General features: G+C 31.6%; 1 protein-coding gene across 5 annotated transcripts in view; it reads left to right on the top strand.

The window, feature by feature from the left end:
• PARD3B (par-3 family cell polarity regulator beta) overlaps nt 1-18,850 on the top strand; it is a 1,277,739-nt gene that overhangs the window by 538,158 nt on the left and 720,731 nt on the right. For all 5 annotated transcript variants that reach the window (XM_074298957.1, XM_074298956.1, XM_074298955.1 and 2 more), the window contains one exon: nt 888-1,059. In XM_074298957.1, the coding sequence (XP_074155058.1) occupies nt 888-1,059 (172 nt within the window). The remainder of the gene's footprint in view (nt 1-887; nt 1,060-18,850) is intronic.

The raw sequence follows: 18,850 nt of genomic DNA, 5'->3' as shown, positions 1-18,850 counted from the left end.
AATAAATAGATTAATTTGGGGAGTATTGTCATCTTTATTATATTCTCTCTAGCCTTAACTTTCAATACTAGTGACTCAATACAAGAAAGTGATTTGGATAGGATTCATAGAGGTGTTGGATAATCTAATGCAAGTTGGTACAGGAAAGATTTTTTTTTTTTAATGTGTCATTTTGTTGTCACCATTGAGTCATATCAGATAAAAAGCCTTCTTCAAGGATCAACCCCGGTAACCTTGGTGCAAAATTTCTTCTTCCTCTTTCCTTTTTTTTAAGCTCCCACTTAATTTTGGAGTCAGGACACTTGGTTTGAATATAGCTTCTGATAGTGAAGATCAGAATGACTTTGCTCACATTCACTTATTTGTCTGGGTCTTGGTTTTCTCATCTATAAGATGAGGTTGTGGTCTGGTAATGAGAAGACTTGGATTTAAGATCCAGCTCCTTATTAGCTCTAGGCTTAGTCATCATAAAGTTAACTAATATGTAATTACAAATATTTATGCCATGTCTGTTGTTAAGGACCTAATTAAATAATTTATTCTAAAAGCTTTATAATCTTAAAGAAATATATAAACATGAGATATCATTATTTTTATTATGCTTAGTGTTGAGCCAAATCTTTTTTCTAGTTTGGAAAAATTCATACAAAGCTTTTTTTAAAATTCCCCTAATTTATAGGGAAATGGAGGAGGTTGGAAAGAGTACAGAGAGCATGTTATTATAAAGAACTAAGGAAGTGGGTGAGCATTTTATAACTCTTTGTAAAGATTGTAAGAACCATGTTCATTTAAAAACAATAGAAATGATGAATTACAATTTGTTATGGTCTATGTTGAAACAAAATATATGCCATATAAAATAATGGTTTTTTTTACTTTATTTATAGCTGATTGCTGTGTTTGATGAACAAGAATCAATTTCAAAGGTTGAGAGCCCCAATGGAAATCAAACAGAGAGCCATAGCCCAGACCCTTTTGATGCAGAAGTGGCTACCCAGCTGGCTGCCTTTAAACCCATTGGTGGAGAAATTGAAGTAACTACTTCTGCTCTGAAATTAGGTATGTATGTATACATAAGTGTATTGCCTACAATGTCTGAAATGACTCCTTGTTATAGAAATTTCTATTAGGCAGTGTTTCAGGTTTGTGTTTTTCTTTATAGCCATTCCTTTTTAAAAAAATAGTATTTTATTTATTAATTTATACAGATATATTCAAAGATAGTTTTCAACAGTAAACTTTTCCAAAATCTTGTTCTTCAAATTTTTCTCCTAACCCCCAATCTCCAAGACAGCAAACAATCCTATATAGGCTATATGTGCAATTCTTCTAAACATATTTCCATATTTGTCATGCTGAACAAGAAAAAACAGATCAAAAGAGGAAAAAATGCAAGAAAGAAAAAAAAAGCAAACAAACAACAACAAAAGTTGAAAATACTATGCTTTGATCCATATTCAGTCTCCATAGTTAAGTTTATTGGAATCGCCTTGTATCACCTCATTGTTACAATGAGCCAAGTCCATAACAATTGATTATCACATAATCTTGTTCTTACTATGTACAATGTTCTCTTGCTTCTGTTCCCTTCACTTAGCATCTAAGTTGTTTCCTTTAAAAATAATTTAATCTTTATTTCTTTCCCTATAAAATGACAATTAGCATGTTTATTTCTGATGATATTTAAAAGACAGTAGAAACCGTAGGTCTTTTTCTCATGGTTTATTGAAATAGCCTCCTAATTTGTCTTCTAGCTTCAAATCTTTACCTTTCCCATCCATATTTTATATAGTTGTTGATATGATTTTTCTAAGCAAGACAAGTTTTACCATGCCATTTTTCTACTCAGTATATTCAAATGACTCCTTAATTTTTCTAAGATCAAATATAAACTCATATGACTTTTAAAACACTTCAAAAATTTCACAAAGAATTCCATGTAAATATGTGCATACGTGCACATACATAATGTGTGTATACACACATACACACACTTAACACATGTACACATACTCAATTCATAATAGAAATTTATCTTATCCAACAAGGAAGTTGAAGGAAGAGACAGAAGAAGAGGAGTGGTAGAGATAAAAGGAAGGCAGTGATGAGAAGCAAAACAGATTTTAGAGGAAGGACAGGATAAATAAAAGAAAATAGCATAGAAGGAAATGATCATAACTGTGAATGTAAATAGGACGAACTCACTCTGAAAAATGGAAGTGGAAAACAGAGTGGTTTAGAAACTAGAATCCAACAATGTTGTTTACAAGAAACACACAAAACAGAAGCACACACAATGAGTTAAAATAAGGGACTAGAGGAGAGTCTTACTATTTTTTGCCTAAAGTAAGAAAAGCTGGGTTATCAGTCGTGATCTCAGACAAAGCAAAAGTGAAAATAGCCTTATATATGTGGGGTAACTATTTACTAAAATGCATCATAGATGATGAAATAATATCAGTACTAAATGTATATGTACCAAATGGCAGAGCATCCAGATTGTTAAAGAAAAAAAAATAATGAATTAAAGGAGGAAATTATAGTTGAACTATATTAATAGGGGGACTTCAGTTTTCTTATCTCTGAGCTTGATAAATCTAGGCACAATATAAATGAGAAAAAAAGTTAAAGAGTTGAATAGGCTCTTGGAAAAGTAAGATATTATTAGACCTCTAGAGAAAACAGAAAGAAATAGAGAGGAATATACTTTTTTTCTCAACTTCACAATGCACATTCACAAAAATTGGTCATGTAATAGGGCATAAAAACCTCACAATTAAATGCAGAACTATGAAAGGCAATGGTTTTAGAGTATAATGCAATAAAATTATGCTTAATTAAAGGGCTGTAGGAGCATAGATTAAAAGTCAATAAGAAACTAAATAATCTAGTCCTAAAGAATGAATGAATTGGCCAGAAAAATCATAGAAACAATCGATAATTTCATTAAAGAGAATGACAATACTGAGACAGCATTCCAAAATTTATAGGGTGCAGCCAAAGTGTTACTTGGAGAAAATGTATATCTCTAAATGTGCACTTTAATAAAAGAGAGAAAGTAGATCAATGAATTTGGCTAAGAAAAGGAAAAATTCCCAATTAAACACCAAAATGGAAATCCTAAAAAAAAAAAAATCAAAGGAGAAATTAATATTTTTTTTAAATAAATTGAACTAATAAGTAAAAACAGCAGGTTTTTTTGAAAAAATAAATACATCATTGGTTAAGTTGATTTTAAAAAGGAAGAAAACCAAATTACTGGTATCAAAAATGAAAGTATGAATGCATCACTGATGAACATGAAATTATAGCAATTAATAGGAGGTATTTTCCCCAATTATATTCTAGTAAGACTGACAATTTAAAAGAAATGAATGAATATTTTCAAAAATATTAACTCTCTAGATTTAGGTAGCTGTATGGTATGTATAGATAGATTATCTGGCCTGAATTCAGGAAGGCCTGAATTCAGTTCTAGCTTCAGACATTTGCTAGCTGTATGACTTTAGGCAAGTCACTTAACCTTGTTTCCCTCAGGTATGTCTTCTCTCTAAAATGAAGTGGAGAAATAAATCGCAAACCATTCTATTATTTTTGCAATAAAACCTCAATCAGTCATGAAATCAGTCAGAAATAATTGAAAAAATGACTAAATAAAAATAACAAAACTGCCCAGATAACAGAGCAAGAAATAGGATACTTAATTAACCCTATCTTAGAAAAAAAATTAAACAAACAATCAGTGAGTTTCCTAAATAAAAATCCCCAGGATCAAATAGATTTACAAGTGAATTTTGCCAAACATTGAAGGAATGATTAATCTCAGTACTATATAATTTGAAGAAATATATCATTAAGAAGGACTCCTGCTTATTGTCTTTTATGATGTAAATATGGTTTAAATACTTAACCAGAGAGAAGCCAAGAAAGAAAACTATACTTAATAAGGATTAATACAAATATTTTAAATGAGATATTAGCAAGAAGATTAAAGCAATATATCACACAGATTTTACTCTAGGACTAGGTCGGATTTAGAGAAAGAATCCAGGTCTGGTTCAAAATTAGAAAAGCTATAAGCCCAATTGACCATATCAATACCAAAAAATGACAATAATATGCAGAAAAAGTCTTTTGACAAAATATCCATTCCTTTTGTTGTGATAGAAAACATAGAAATCAGAGGAGCTTGTCTTAAAATTATAAGTGGAAACTATCTACTAGAGCAAATATCTGTAATGAGGTTAACCTTGAAGTTTTCCCACTAAGATTAGAAGAGAAGCAAGGATATACATTATCAGTATTCCACTAAAAATACTAGCTGTAGCAATAATTCCCCCCCCCCCAGAAAAAAAGAATTGAAGGAGTTAGAATAAATGATGTGGAAACAAAACTCATTTTTTGCAGATGATAACATGATATACTTAGAGGACTCTGGAAAATCAACTAAAAAACTAGTTCAGACAATCACAGTAGATTTCTTACAGTAAAATTCAGTAAATTTGTAGGATATAAAATGAACTCATATAGATCACCACATTCTCATATGCTTTTAACAAATCCCAGCAGAAAGAAAAAGAAAGAAAAATTCCATTTTAAATAACTCCAATCAATATGAAATATTTGAGAATTTACCTACCAATTCAAACCTAGGAATTATATGAAGATAATTACAAATAAAACAAAAATTTCTTTACTTAAATAAAAACAATCTAAACAATTGGAAAAATATCAATTATTCATGAGTAGGTCAAGTCAGGATAATAAAAATGTTAGTTCTCTATAAATTAATTTACTTAATCATTGTCATTCCAATAAAACTACCAAAAGGTTATTTTATAGACCTAGAAAAATAGTAACAATTCATTTGAAAAAGAAGAGATCAAGCATATTAAGAAAATTATTAAAAATATTAATCAAAGAAGATGGGAAATTCAGGATTTCAAATTTTGTTACAAATCAGTAATCATCAAAACTATCTAGTACAAGGTATTAGATTTAATGTTGTGAACTCAACATTTGACCAAAAAAATTGCTGGGGAAACTGGAAAGGAGTTTGACCAAAATTAATCATAGACCAGTATCTAACATCGTATGCCAAAATTATGTCATTGACACATAAAGGGCTATATGGGAAGTATATGGGAAAATATACCTGTTAGATCCATGGATAAGGGAAGAGGTATTGACCAAAGAAGAGACCAAAGGAAATAAAATTTCCTTTAATGTGCTGCTAAAAATTAATCAACTAATGTGTATTTAGTTAGATAATTTAGATTACATGAAATTTAAAAAAAAATTGCATCAACACATACACATGGGCAAAATTAGAAGTAAAACAGGAAACTTGGGGGGAGGATTTTTGCAGCAAGTTTCTCTTATAAATGCTTAATTTCTCAAACATATATGGAGTTGAGCCATATTTATAAAAATAAAAATAATTCTCCAGTTGATAAATGGTCAAAGAATATAAATGGGAAGGTTTTAGAACAAAAAAAATCAAAGCTATCAATAATTCTATGAAAAAATGCTCTACGTCACCATTGATTAGAAAAATGAAAATTAAGATAACTCAGAGATACTTCCAAATACCTGTCTGATTAGTTAAGATGGCAGAAAAGGAAAATGAGAACTGCTGTCGTGGGAAAATTGGGACACTGCACTATTGGTGGAATAGTGAGCTAGTCCAACCATTTAGGAAAACAACTTGGAACTATACCCAAGGATTATAGAACTATACATGCTTTTTTGACCTTCATTGGTGCAGGGTTCAAGAGTATATAGGGAATTAACTCATCATCTCAAAGTCCAGGTCCTTCAGCACTGAGACATATTCAGTAATATTGAGGGCAGCTCAAACCAACACCATGGAATGACTCCTGGAAGCCTATCACTGTATATATTCTGCAAGAATATGTTTTAATCCAACATGTTTGCATTGATTTATATGAATTACCTGGAAATGGACATGACAAAAAAAAAATAAAACTCCAGGTATTTTTGCTAAGAAAACCCCAAATGGGTTGATTGTCAGATGAAAGGACTGACCAACAACATGTATCTCTGCTTGTATTGTCACTATTGGTAGAATAAAAACTCCTTGAGAGGAAGAACCTTTTCATTTTGATTTGTTTATTTGTTTTCCATCCCTGACATCTAGCATAGCTATTGATACTTGGTAGACACTTGATACTCATCTGTTGATTGATTTTTCAGCAGCGCATTAAAAGCTAAAGTATTGATGGTTAAGAGTCTACAATATAATAAATCTGTCTTAAGACTATCAAAAAACCCAAATAATTTGGACTTAACTGTGATTTGCTAAAATATATAGACAAGAATAAGAGCTACTTTCTACTGTTTATACTTTTATCCTAAGGACAGATCTAGAATTTTGGAAAAAAGTTTGTAATTGTGGCTTTGAAGATGATAAAGTATTGCTTTGTTTAAAATTAAATACAGAGAAGCTATTTTATTTAGAATTATCTCTGATTATGCTGATGTGTTTTTTTTTTTCTTCCAATGTATGTTTTACTTCTTAAAATCTGAAATCTGCATGTGGAGTTAGCAGGATGGGAGAATGAACAAAAAGATGCTCTACAAACATTTCACTGAAATTGTATTTGTTCTTTATCAAAATATCAAAATAACATTTTCACTGGTGTCACTTGAGACTTTGCTCTTTTATTTTCCTCCAATCTGATAATTTTAAGCTCAATATATTTGTGCACTGAGTGACTCATCAGTATTTCTTGGCTCCTGACTCTTAAGAAACCTCCCTCTTTCACTTTCCTTTCCCATTTAGCATATAGACAAAATGTTATATTAAAAAAAAAAAAAAGTATTCTTGGACAATAAAGGGAAAACTGTGAAATGTGGCAGCCATGTTTGTATTTGTTTATTTTTTAAACTGTATTCATGGAACAAGCATTTCCATAACATAATAATAAAAATATTATTGTATATAAAACTGCAAATCTGTTATATACAACTTGGTATTTATGTAAATTTAGAATAACCTTCTTTTTTAAACCTTCTTTTTCCCCCTTTCACCCCTTTCCTGCCTTTCCCTACTCCTACCTCTCCCTAAAAGACATAGTTCTAGTTATTTTTATTAGAAATAAAACAAAAATCTTTTTCCCCTAGCCTTTATGACAGGAATTCCTTGCTCCCTTAATTTAGGTAACAGAACTATTTTCCAGTTGTTAATGCTTTTGCCTCTTCAAATCCACTCCAACCAACTAACCAACCAAACAAAAATCTTTGGTTTTTTATTTTTCTGTATAAATTTTGTAGTTTCTCTGGAGAACTTAATCTCTATGTCAGGCCTGGAACTTGATCATTTGTTGAACTTTCTATTTGTGGTACCTAGGATACAGACATTTAATAAAAGCATGCTGTTGAATTGAGTTGAATTGAATCTTGTGTGGATGTTTCTACCACTTTTGAGCCTTAGAACCTTAGACTACTCTTGGCTTTTACCTTATTTATGAGCTAATAAATATCATTCTGTGATACTCAAGTGCTAGCCTCTTGCAGTGTTCTCATATATAGCCAACTTCCTGAAAAAAAAAAAAGTAGTTCTTTTTGTCTAAAACAGTGAAAAGATATAAAATAAAGTCCATATTTTTGCTTCCATTTTTTAAAAGCAAAACATGTTAAATGATATATTACGATGAGAACAATTGGAGATGGCCAGAAAGGACATTGTGTAGGCTTCTGTTTATCTGCAGCACAGTTTTTGATGGCAGGCAGATCGATGAATTTGCATAATGGCTATCTCTTTACCCATTATGCAAATACTATGGGAAGAAAAAAGGTAATAAGGGAAAAAGAGTGAAAATTGTTCCTGCTTTTTGTAGTATTCTTCTTGTTTCTGTTTCTCTTTCTCTTCCTCCCTATTTCCCTCCTTCCCCCCTCTTTTCCTCTCTGCTTGTCTTCTTCCTTCCTTCCTTCCTTCCTTCCTTCCTTCCTTCCTTCCTTCCTTCCTTCCTTCCTTCCTTCCTTCCTTCCTTCCTTCCTTCCTTCCTTCCTTCCTTCCTTCCTTCCTTCCTTCCTTCCTTCCTTCCTTCCTTCCTTTTTTCCTTCCACAATAAAGCATTTTAATTTATAAACATCATCACTTAGAAATCTAAATACAATGTTATTCTCCTTCCAAGCCTTCTATAATTTTTATTTCTTTGTCCTTCTACCCTTACTTAAGCATCTTACAAGGCTTTCCCTAGTCTCTAATTTTGGACAAAAACATATATTGTCAAATGATCGAAGAATTATGGATAATGTTTGATGCAAAAATAAAAGTGGCAGTTTTATTTTTAAGATTTGTACTCAATTACTTATATAACCCCCTTTCAAATTTATTTTAATTTGGAGCCATATGGCATTAAAGGTCATGTTGAAAAGCTAGATTGCAAGGTAGATAGAGTGTAAGGCTGGATTTGGGAAGGACTAAGTTAAAATCTTTCCTTGGACACTTTATTTACTTTCTGACCCCTGGAAAATTATTTAACTTCTTTCAACCTTAGTTTGCCCTGTTTTTAAATGTGATTAATAATACCTTCTCTTTTACTAGCTTATAGTGAAACTTAAATGAGTCATTAATGTAAAGTGTTTTGTAAACTATTATCTAGTCTAACTCTCATTTTATAGATTAGGAAATCAAGGCCCAGAGGGATTAAGTGACTTGTCTAAAATCACTTAGTAAGTGGTAGAGTGGGGCTTTGAGCACAAGTTTTCAGACCACAAATCTTGTATTTTCGCTATACTGGCCATTGGGTGCTGTTGGTTTATTGTGATAAGGGCACTCTTAGTATGGTTCAAGTCCTTCTTTAATGTATCAATTACTTGCTGAATAAGGATCTCATTTTTTCAGCACTGAATTCATATTTTTGCCTGACTAAAATTTATGTAATACATAATACTTTCTATTGCCATTTCTGAGCTTTATAAGAGCAACTTCCTCTTTTTTTTTTTCATTTGTTCTATGGATTAGTGTGGCCAAATAATTCATGACCCATTGGTCAATCCAATGAATTTCTTAATATGTAGATGGTTTTAGTCTTAGACAAGAGAGTTTGTTGCTGATGCTGTCCTTGGAGTCTTTCTATCTTGGTATATAAGAGATAGTATTTTACATGTACAATTTTGGAGCATCACTGAGGTCCCTCTATGGTAACCCAGTTGAATAAGTCTAATACTACTTCTAATACCATCACCACCATTATCATCATTATCATGACTACCATTACTACTTATCATTAGTAGTACCACTACTAGTTCCAGCACTGGTGTCACTCCCATTCCACTACTTCTATTACCACTACTAGTATTTTTACTACTCTTATCAGTTTCACAACTACTACTACTACCATCACCCCCATCACTACCCCACGCATATTACCAAAATAAGAAATTGATTATATCTTAAAATCACCATTTTAGACATGGGTGTAGGTTGGTTTCATCATATGCCCAAAGGAAGCAAGAATAATCATCATTTTTTGAGATACATGATTACTTTTTAAAAAATTTTCCTAATGTGTACATGAAAAAAGATTCAGGAAGCTGTAGCTTGTGGATCAGCATATATATATATATATATATATATATATATATATATATATATACATTTCAGTGGTATTTTATTTTTAAATACACGTAAAGATAGTTTTCAACATTTAGTTTTGTAAGACTGTATTCTAAATTTTTCTCCATCCTTTCCTTACCTTGCTCCTCCTCAAAATAGAAAGTAAACTGATTACAGGTTAAATAGGTGCAATTCTTTTCGACATATTTCCATATTTGTCATGTTGTGCAAGAAAAAAACAGACCAAAGGGGGAAAACTTGTAAGAAAGCAAGACAAACAAACAAACAAAAGGTGAAAATACTATGCTTTGATCCATATTCCATCATCATAATTCTCTCTTTGGATGCTCATGGAATTTTCCATGCCAAGTATATTTGAATTTCCTTGAATCGTTGGATTGTTGAAAAAAGACAAGCCTATCATAGTTGATCATCACATGATGTCATTGTTACTGTGTACAACGTTCTCTTGGTTCTGTTTGCTTTACTCAGGATAAGTTCATGTAAGTCTTTCCAGTCTTTTCTGAAATGATCCCAGCAAAAGTCATAAAAATAAAAGAGAAAAAAAATGTATAGAAGGGTTTCTTAACAATTTGTTTTTGGATCTCAGATCTCTATGACAATTTAGTAAAGCCTATGAATGATTTTTCAAAATAATAATTTAATATATGAAATAAGATTATAGAAAAAGAAAAGATAATCATATTGAAATTAAGTTTATAGGGGCTTTTTGTTTTTGTTTTTTGTAATTTTTCATTGGCCCCCTGGTTAAGAACTCCTATTCTACAGAGAACTTGTCTATACAGATCAAAATCAGATAATCATGGGTGACTATGCAGAAATGGAAACCAGGAAATTTGTGAAATATGCTGGAAAATATAGTTTAGAATTAAGAAATACAAGCGGCCAAAGACTTAAAAAATAACACAGAGGCCTTGAGTCAGTAGATTATGAATACTTAAATTTACAAGAAGGAGAATCATATGACACTAGATATGGTGAGCACCCAGACTTCATTTTATTGTGGAAAATGCATTGGAATTGAGTTCAAGTATCATTTCTTTAATTGCCAATTAAATGGCCATAGGCAATTCACAAACTTGTGTTTTACTCCTCATTTTCTCCACTTACAGCATTTATTAAACACCTGCTATATTCCAAGAACCATGTTAAAATACTTAACAAATATTCCATTTGATCTTTCCAGTAATCCTAGGGTATAGGTTCTGTTATCCCCATTTTACAGAAGAGGAAACAGGCATAATTTGAATGCCTCGCCTCAGAAAACAGAGTTTTTAACATGTCTGTGGATAGATTTGAATTTGAATCTTTCTGACTCTACATCTTATGTTTTACTCACTAGACCAACTAGATACCTCAACTAACTAAATAGTAAATACATAATAATAGTCAGCTAGCATTTATATAGTTCTTAAAGATATCCAAATTAGCTTATAAATATCCCATCTGATCTTCACAATGACCCTGGAATATAGACACTTTTATTACCCTCATTTTACAGGTAACAATTTGAATCTCAGAAAGATTGTGATTTGCCCAGGGTCATATAGCTATTAAGTTTCTTATTCCAGATTTGAATTCCTGGACATTTTGGGATGCTTAAAAAAATTCCCAATAATATATAAATGTCAGTTATTTTTGCTATTGCTGTCATTACTACCACTGATTTGCAGTCATGAAAAAGCAAATTAACTGTATCTTATTAAAGTTTAGAATTTAAACCAGCATTAGCAGTCACCACATTGAGTCAAAATCCTCATTAATATGGATGAGGAAATGATCTGGAGAAGAAGCAACTTGATCACTCAAGATTTCACAGATGGCAAATAAAGCCAGATTTAGAACACAGATCTTTTAACTCCAAATTCTACTATCTCTCTTTCAAACAATTACATACTGTCTATCATAACAGACAAGAAGCAAATTGCAAGGGACAAAATTAATACTAAATTAAAAGAAAAACTATGAAAAGAATTTGCATTCAATTAGAAAAAGTCCAACCTTATGCTAAAAAATTAAAAAGACTACTAATTTTGCCAAAAATTTGAAAATGAAGAAATAATCAATGACTTTGAATATCATCATTTCTCTGTAAGATTAACTGATAAAACTATCTCCACAACATGGAGTCCCAAAGTCCCCAAAAGTGACTCTGCTATCAAATACTTGGTTACCTTATAAGCAGAGGCATACGATAGCCAAGGGTAATACCATTTTAGAATATAAAGTAGTTTGTAAAACATGGAGGATGATAGAGGAAGATTGGAAAAACAGAGCATTAAAAAGTAGTGGATGGGAAAATGAGTCTGTGGAAAATTTAATATGAGATTCAAATGAGCCATATCATCCAAGATCACTTATAGGTGAAACTAGAAAAAGATGAGAAATGGAACCTATTTCCCAGCAAACCCTTCTCGTGATCAGTGACAGCAGAACCAATACAGTTGACTTCTCAGACCTCAATACCTGATGTGCCACATGAGGAAGCATAAATGGCATTTAAGAAGATGAAGCTGGGTTCTATATTAGGCAAGGGCCAGTTTCAAAAAATTGAAAGGATTGATTTTAATACTATTTGAAAATAGAGAAGATGCTAAAAGTTGTAGGGAGAAAATCATAAATAGTTATTATTAACAAAAATAAAATTAAAGGGTATCAGTAACTCCTTACCTTTGTGATCACAGGATCAAGGATGTAATGCTGGAAAAAATGAGCCTTTCATTTGTATATTGAATCCCAGGATAGTTAACTGCCTTCCCTAAGGTCACCGAACAAACAAAAAACAAGCAATACTCTACTAATTTAGTATTTTGCATCTCAGCGCCTACCTTCCTGCTATCTCAATGAGAATTATCCAGAACTACTTTGAGAGTGTGCTTGATAAAAATATGAGAAAGGAACAGATAAGCTTTCATATTCATTGCTCTATTATAGCACAACTCATTCAAAGTCACCCATTTAACTAAGAATTCCAACACATTACTCTGTTTATTTTTTGTGGATTTTTTTTTAAATAAAAAAGTATTTGACTCAGTGAACCAAAGCACAGCCTTTCATTTTCTCTAGTGATAAGATTTGTCTTGTACATACCTTAAAATTATCAAATATTTCTTGATAAATTCAATCACAGAGATACTAACAATACTGGACTTATCAACTTTAAGGGAAACATGGAAGGAGATTTACAATTGACTGTTGTTTTCTACTTTCATAAAAAAATCTCTTTAATAAATTTTAGTTTGGGGATTCATGAATGTTTAAAAATATTTTGATAACTGTATTAAACTTACAGATTCCTTTTGTAATGCTTTATTTTTTCTTTATACATTAAAAAATATTGTTCTGGGAAAGAAGCCTATAGACTTCACTCTACTGCCAAAGAAAGGGAGTGTGTCAATGACACATAAAAGATTAACAATTCCTATTCTATACCAGTAGAATTAAGGATGTTTAAAGTATTGAAAGAATATTGAGTAGCTCTTGTTTTCAATCCACTGTTAGGCCCAGGTCTTAAAAACGGTGCCAGTATCTCTAGGTTAAGGAATGGAAGACATAATAATGTCCCACTTGCCATATAATATGTACTCACAGGCCTTCCCTATTCATTAAATTTTCTCCACTAAAGTAACCCCATTTGGATTGTACATGTAAGCTATATCAGATTGCTTGTGTCTTTGGGAGGGAGTAGGAAAAAATGAGAGAGAAAAATTTGGAACTCAAAATGAATGTTGAAAACTATCATTACATATAACTGGAAAATAAAATACCATTAACATTTTAAGAAAATTTTAAAAATAACCCATTTAGTTAAGACATTGTCTCTAGGAGACCCATATTAAGACAAATGTATTGCCTTAGAGCCAAATGTTATCATATTCATACCTATTAATGTTGATTAATTGATTGGTTTAGCTTCCTGTCATTTAACCAAAAGGTGCCTAAGGGATGAGACATAAGACATGTAAGCTTTGCTATGGAGAAATGCTTATAAATAGTTCTGTATAAATGCTATTTTTAGATAAAAGCATTTTGAAATTGTAAAGCAGTATAGGAATGGGGAGATCTAATTTGTCGTTTTTAGAACGATAATGATGCATGGTCGTGTGTCTCTATCAGTGTCCTGACTTTTAATTTTTCTCTGTCTCATTCTCTGCCTCTCTCTCTATATATATATGTGTCTGCTATGTTTGCTTGGTGTATGTATTTATCTGTCTAAAATGTTGTGTGTGTATGGTTTGGGCTTTGTTTTCTGTTTGTTTGTTTTACTGTTTTTTTTTTTTTTTTTTTTGGTTGTTGTTGTTGTTTTTGGTTTCTGTCTGGCTTTCCTAATCTGCGATATCTCTCTCTGTGTCTCTTTGTATATCTCCTTTATCCATTCTTCAGTTCTTTTATCTTTCTGTTTCTCATTTTGCCTCTCTTTCTATGCAATTTGTGTCTTTGCGTCTGGTTCTCTCTTTTTAAAGTGCATGATTGCTTAATAGGAATAGCATTATAGGAAGAGTTTGATTCCTTTTTCAGATTTGTGGGCTGTCTGATCAAAGGCCGTTCATTTAATCTCTAAAGTCTTACTTTCCTCATCTGTAAGATGGGGATGAAAATATTTACAGTACCTTCTTTTTTCTGATTAAAGAACTTTTTCAAATTTTGAAGTGATCCCTAGAGGGATTGTTTTTAAAGTTATATGATCTCTGTGGCAGATAACTGGACATTTATTTACATGTGGGATTATTGACATTTGACATCACAATTTTATGAATTTTAAGTGGTTGTTTGTGTTATATAGAATATGAGCCGACTAAGGTCAAGTTTTTTTTAATCTTAAAAGCATTTTATTTTTCCAAATACATGCGAAGTTAGTTTTCAGTATTCATTTCTGTGAAATTTTGTGTTCCAGATTTTTTTCCCTCCCTCTTCCTTTACCCCTCCCCAAGACAGCTAGCAATCTAATATAGGCTAAATATGTATAATCCTTGTAAACATATTTCCATATTTGTCATGTTGTACAAAAAATCATACATGGTCACTTTTTTAATTACTAAAAGGAGTGCTCCCTTCTTGAAACTCTTTGATGATGTTTTTGTTTACAGTGTGGTTATTTGTATATGTACTTTAGCTTCCTAATAACTACAGCATGATGACATGATGAATAGAATACTGACTGGATTTGGAGAAAGAAAAATCTGAGTTCGAATGTAATAAGTTGCTGACTAGCTGTGGGCAATCCATTTTCACCTTATCTGTAAAATGGGACTAAAACAGTTGCATTTACTGGGTTGTCATGAGTATCAAATGAGATAATATACTTATTTGGCAAACTCTAAAAAGCTATATGCCTGTTATTGAAATTATAGGTTTTTAAGTTCCTTGATAGTTCTTCATGTGTGATTTATGAATGTAGTATATATAAATATACACACATGTGTGTATCTGTATGCATTATATATATATATTTATGTAAAAATGCATTGTGCATGTATATGTTTCTGTGTATATATAGGCATGTAAGATTGTGTACATATATATTTATATATTTGTATATGTATTGTGTATTTCTGTATATGCTTCTACATGTATGTGTGTGTGTGTGTGTGTATTTCCATCATCCATCACAGTGCCTTGTATTGAGTAGACACTAAGTGAATTGTGGGGGATGGAACCAGATGGGGACTGAGAGAGAATGTGACCTTTTCAGGTGCTGAGGGAGAGAGAGCTCTTTCATTTGGAAAGGAGAGGAGAGTTAAAAAGTCAGCCAGTAGAATCAAAGGAGTGAAATGGGTACCAAGTAATTCTAGAATTATGATATCTCAGAACTTCCCAGATCCTTACAGATTATCCATTTCAAACATTTCTTTTAAAAAGGGAGACTAAAGGCTAGAGAAGAGAACTAGAGAACTTAGAAGCTAAGATTGATACCCAAGATGTTGGAGCACTGGTTCAGTATCCTTTAGATATTATGAAATTTAAAAATAATTTTGCATTATAAGTATTGCTACAGTTGACATGTCATTATTGTAGGTAATTTTTAAAAATCACAAATCAGAAATTAATGAAGAAATGAAGGTCAAAGAAGTATCACAGTAAGATAGGATAGAAAAAAATAACTTTTTGTCTCCTAATAAAGTCTAGCACAATTTTTCCAATGTGTCTGAATTGGGCAAGGGGCTCTCTGTGTCTATGCTGGATACATCTATGGGAATGTAAAATTAGATGTGAACAGCTAAGTAACCCTTTATTTAGGGGGTTGGTCCTGGAGAAAATCTGAATTTAGATTTGACTCCAGATACTTTAGATGTGTGACCCTGGACAAGTTCCTTAAATTTGTTTGCCTTAGTTTCCTCAAATGTTAAATGGGAATCATTAAAGCTCTTACTTCTCAATGTTGTTATAAAGATTAAATGAGATAAGAATTTTCAAATGTTCAGCATAGTGTCCTAGAACACAATATAGAAGTGTTTGTTATTTATGCTTCTGCCACTACTTTGGGACCCCTCTTTCGTCTCTGCAAAAGAAAAAAAAATTTTGCCCTTGAGAAAAATAGTTGAAAATCTAAGTGGATTTAAAAACAATGGATTAAGAGAATTTGTGTGATTTGGAAAGTGGAAATATTTAATTATGATTTTAAAATACAAAAAAGACCTGAACATGTGCTTTTTCAGTCAAAACTAAGAATGTCATATAAGTAATATCAATACCCATATTGGACATAAAAAGGTAATCATTTATTTCAAGTACACACTTAATGAAATATTGTGGCTCCCCACTCTCCCAAAGCAAAATCCAATAGAATTGAAAGAAAATACATAATTTAATTTTAAAAAACAATATTTATGTTTTATTAGTTTTCACACTTTATGGCTTACTTGAAGTTTAGAGTAAGAGGGAAAAATGCTTTAAAAAAATTTAGGTAATGGTCATTTCCCCCAAAACATTGTGTTAGTCTAACAGTTCATCCAAAGTATTTATTAAGGGGTTGATGTACACTTAAGGGTTGAAAAGTTGAACTCCTAAATTTTCTCCCATGGAAATGAATGAATAAATCTGAACTAAATTAGGAGCTGCAAATAACAACAGACAGTAGTAATGAAGTTTGCTTCAGGGCACCTACCTCTTTTCCTCACCATTTGACAATTTGAACTATCACCACAGAGAAACCATTAAAAGTGATGGATTAGGGAGGTGAGTGGGAGAATGCACCTGGCTGAATAATCAACTAAATAGTATTTGTTATCTTCAGAATTGTTTTCCTATAGATTTTATATATATATAAAATATATATATTATATGTATATACATATATATATATATACGTACACACACATATTTTATAGGTTAGATAAGTAATCTAATTTCTAGAAATTTCACTAATTATGCATGAAAAAATTAATTTTTATCAGATGTATTGGGAAGATAACCTATATTTGGGTAGATGTTTCTTTAAAATTTAAAAGTATATCCCAAAATAATTGTCTATAACGGGTAGCTCATTGAGAGGGAGAAAGGGGAAGATATGGTGGGAAATGTGATTGATGTAAATATAAAAGATATTTTTAAAAACTACTTATTAAAATTATACTTCTAACAGATATATAATAACTTTGTGCGATATATTATCTTCTTTATTTGATACTTTAGAAAGCTAAGATTTAACTTACTACCAAAATCATCAGGAAAAATCATGAAATATTCAACTGAATATACTTAAATATATAATGTTTATATTTATATAAAGATTATTAATAAATAAAAACTTTATTACATTTCCTTTTTCTGTATCTTATTTCACTTCTGAAACATTTAATCCTCTAATGTTCTACTTTGAGTCTTCATTATGGTATAGAGTGATCTGGCATTTTGAATATTATGCCAAGAGAGAATCCTATCAAGCCCAGTAGGCTGCCAATAAGGTCCCACCAACAGTGTGCATCCATTGTCTAAAGGACAGCCAAGCAAAGGGTGAAAAAGGTTCTTTATTAGACCATTGGCCACCAGAGGACAATGTGCATTCAGCAGTCTCCTGAGGCAGCCACGTATGAAGTGTTGGAGCAAGTGTCACCCAACAAAGACACAATCTGGTTGAGATAAGACAGATGGAAGTCAATGCAGTCAATCCCAACAACGAGGGTACTTATATTCTAATCAGAATTACCATTCTTCATACCCAAGGAGAGAAGTAAAGTCCTACACTCTCCCAAATTTGTGAATTCTTTTCAATTTTCAAAATAGTTCATGGCCAACAAACTCCTTCATTAATGAGGATGATAAAGAATTAACTTTAGGTAATAGATTTAGATTCAAGCAAGCAGAAAAACAAATGCATTATCTAGAAGGAAGCTATTTTTGTTACATGTAATTTAATAGCAAAAAAAAAACAATTTTAATTATATGTACACACAAATAATGTTTTTAACTTTGCTGTTCATTGCTCCAGCTTTGCCAAATTTTTGCGGTTCATCCTGTCCAGACAGAAAGCAATATTAAAGTTGAGCCTGAAATACCACTAGCTTGACTTCTTCCACTATGTTAGTAGAAACTTAAAAGAGGAGCTAACTCATATTTGAAAGCAGCGCTTGTCTTTGACTTGAAATCTAAAAGGTATCTCATCACTTGATTTTTTCCATCTGTGTTAGGGCTTCTTCATAGCTGAAATGAGAAATCTGATTTTATGTTTGTTGTATATAATTATTTTCAAAACATTTGACTACGTCTGTTTTTGTTTTCAGGAGTTTTCAGAGAACTTTGTATAGCCATAGATTGTGATTGAAATTAATACCCATTTTCTATTTAATTTTAACTAATTTGCTGCATAATGGAAACATATGGGAACATTTTTTCTGAATTTTTAATTGATGGCATTGATCTTCAAGAGTTGGTGGTAAAGGAATAAAGAAGGCAATTTTTTTTAACTTTAATTAGGCTGCAGTATCTAAGTAACTACTATGCCCATAATGTCAGTTTAAGTATTGGCATCTGATCTTAGACAAATATACTCATACCACACACAGAGCAGAACTAAAGCTCAGTATCGGGTTTGCTGCTGACGATGCCTTTGAATTCCTACTACAAAGCATGTAAGCATATAACGGGTTTCTTATTGCTGGAAGCACTCTGCTGTGGGCTGTGAAATCCAGATCTGAAATTACTGAGGGAATTGGGGTCATTTGCTTCGATAGATCCATAAGTCATAATTTGGTCATGGAGTTTCATCCTATTTGTTTCCTGTTGGGCCTGATTACTCAAAACTTA

This window comes from Sminthopsis crassicaudata, chromosome 3 (genome assembly GCF_048593235.1).
Source record: "Sminthopsis crassicaudata isolate SCR6 chromosome 3, ASM4859323v1, whole genome shotgun sequence".
NCBI classification, from domain to species: Eukaryota; Metazoa; Chordata; class Mammalia; order Dasyuromorphia; family Dasyuridae; genus Sminthopsis; species Sminthopsis crassicaudata.
The sequence above is the reverse complement of the archived record's forward strand: the minus strand, read 5'-3'. Positions and strand labels throughout refer to the sequence as shown.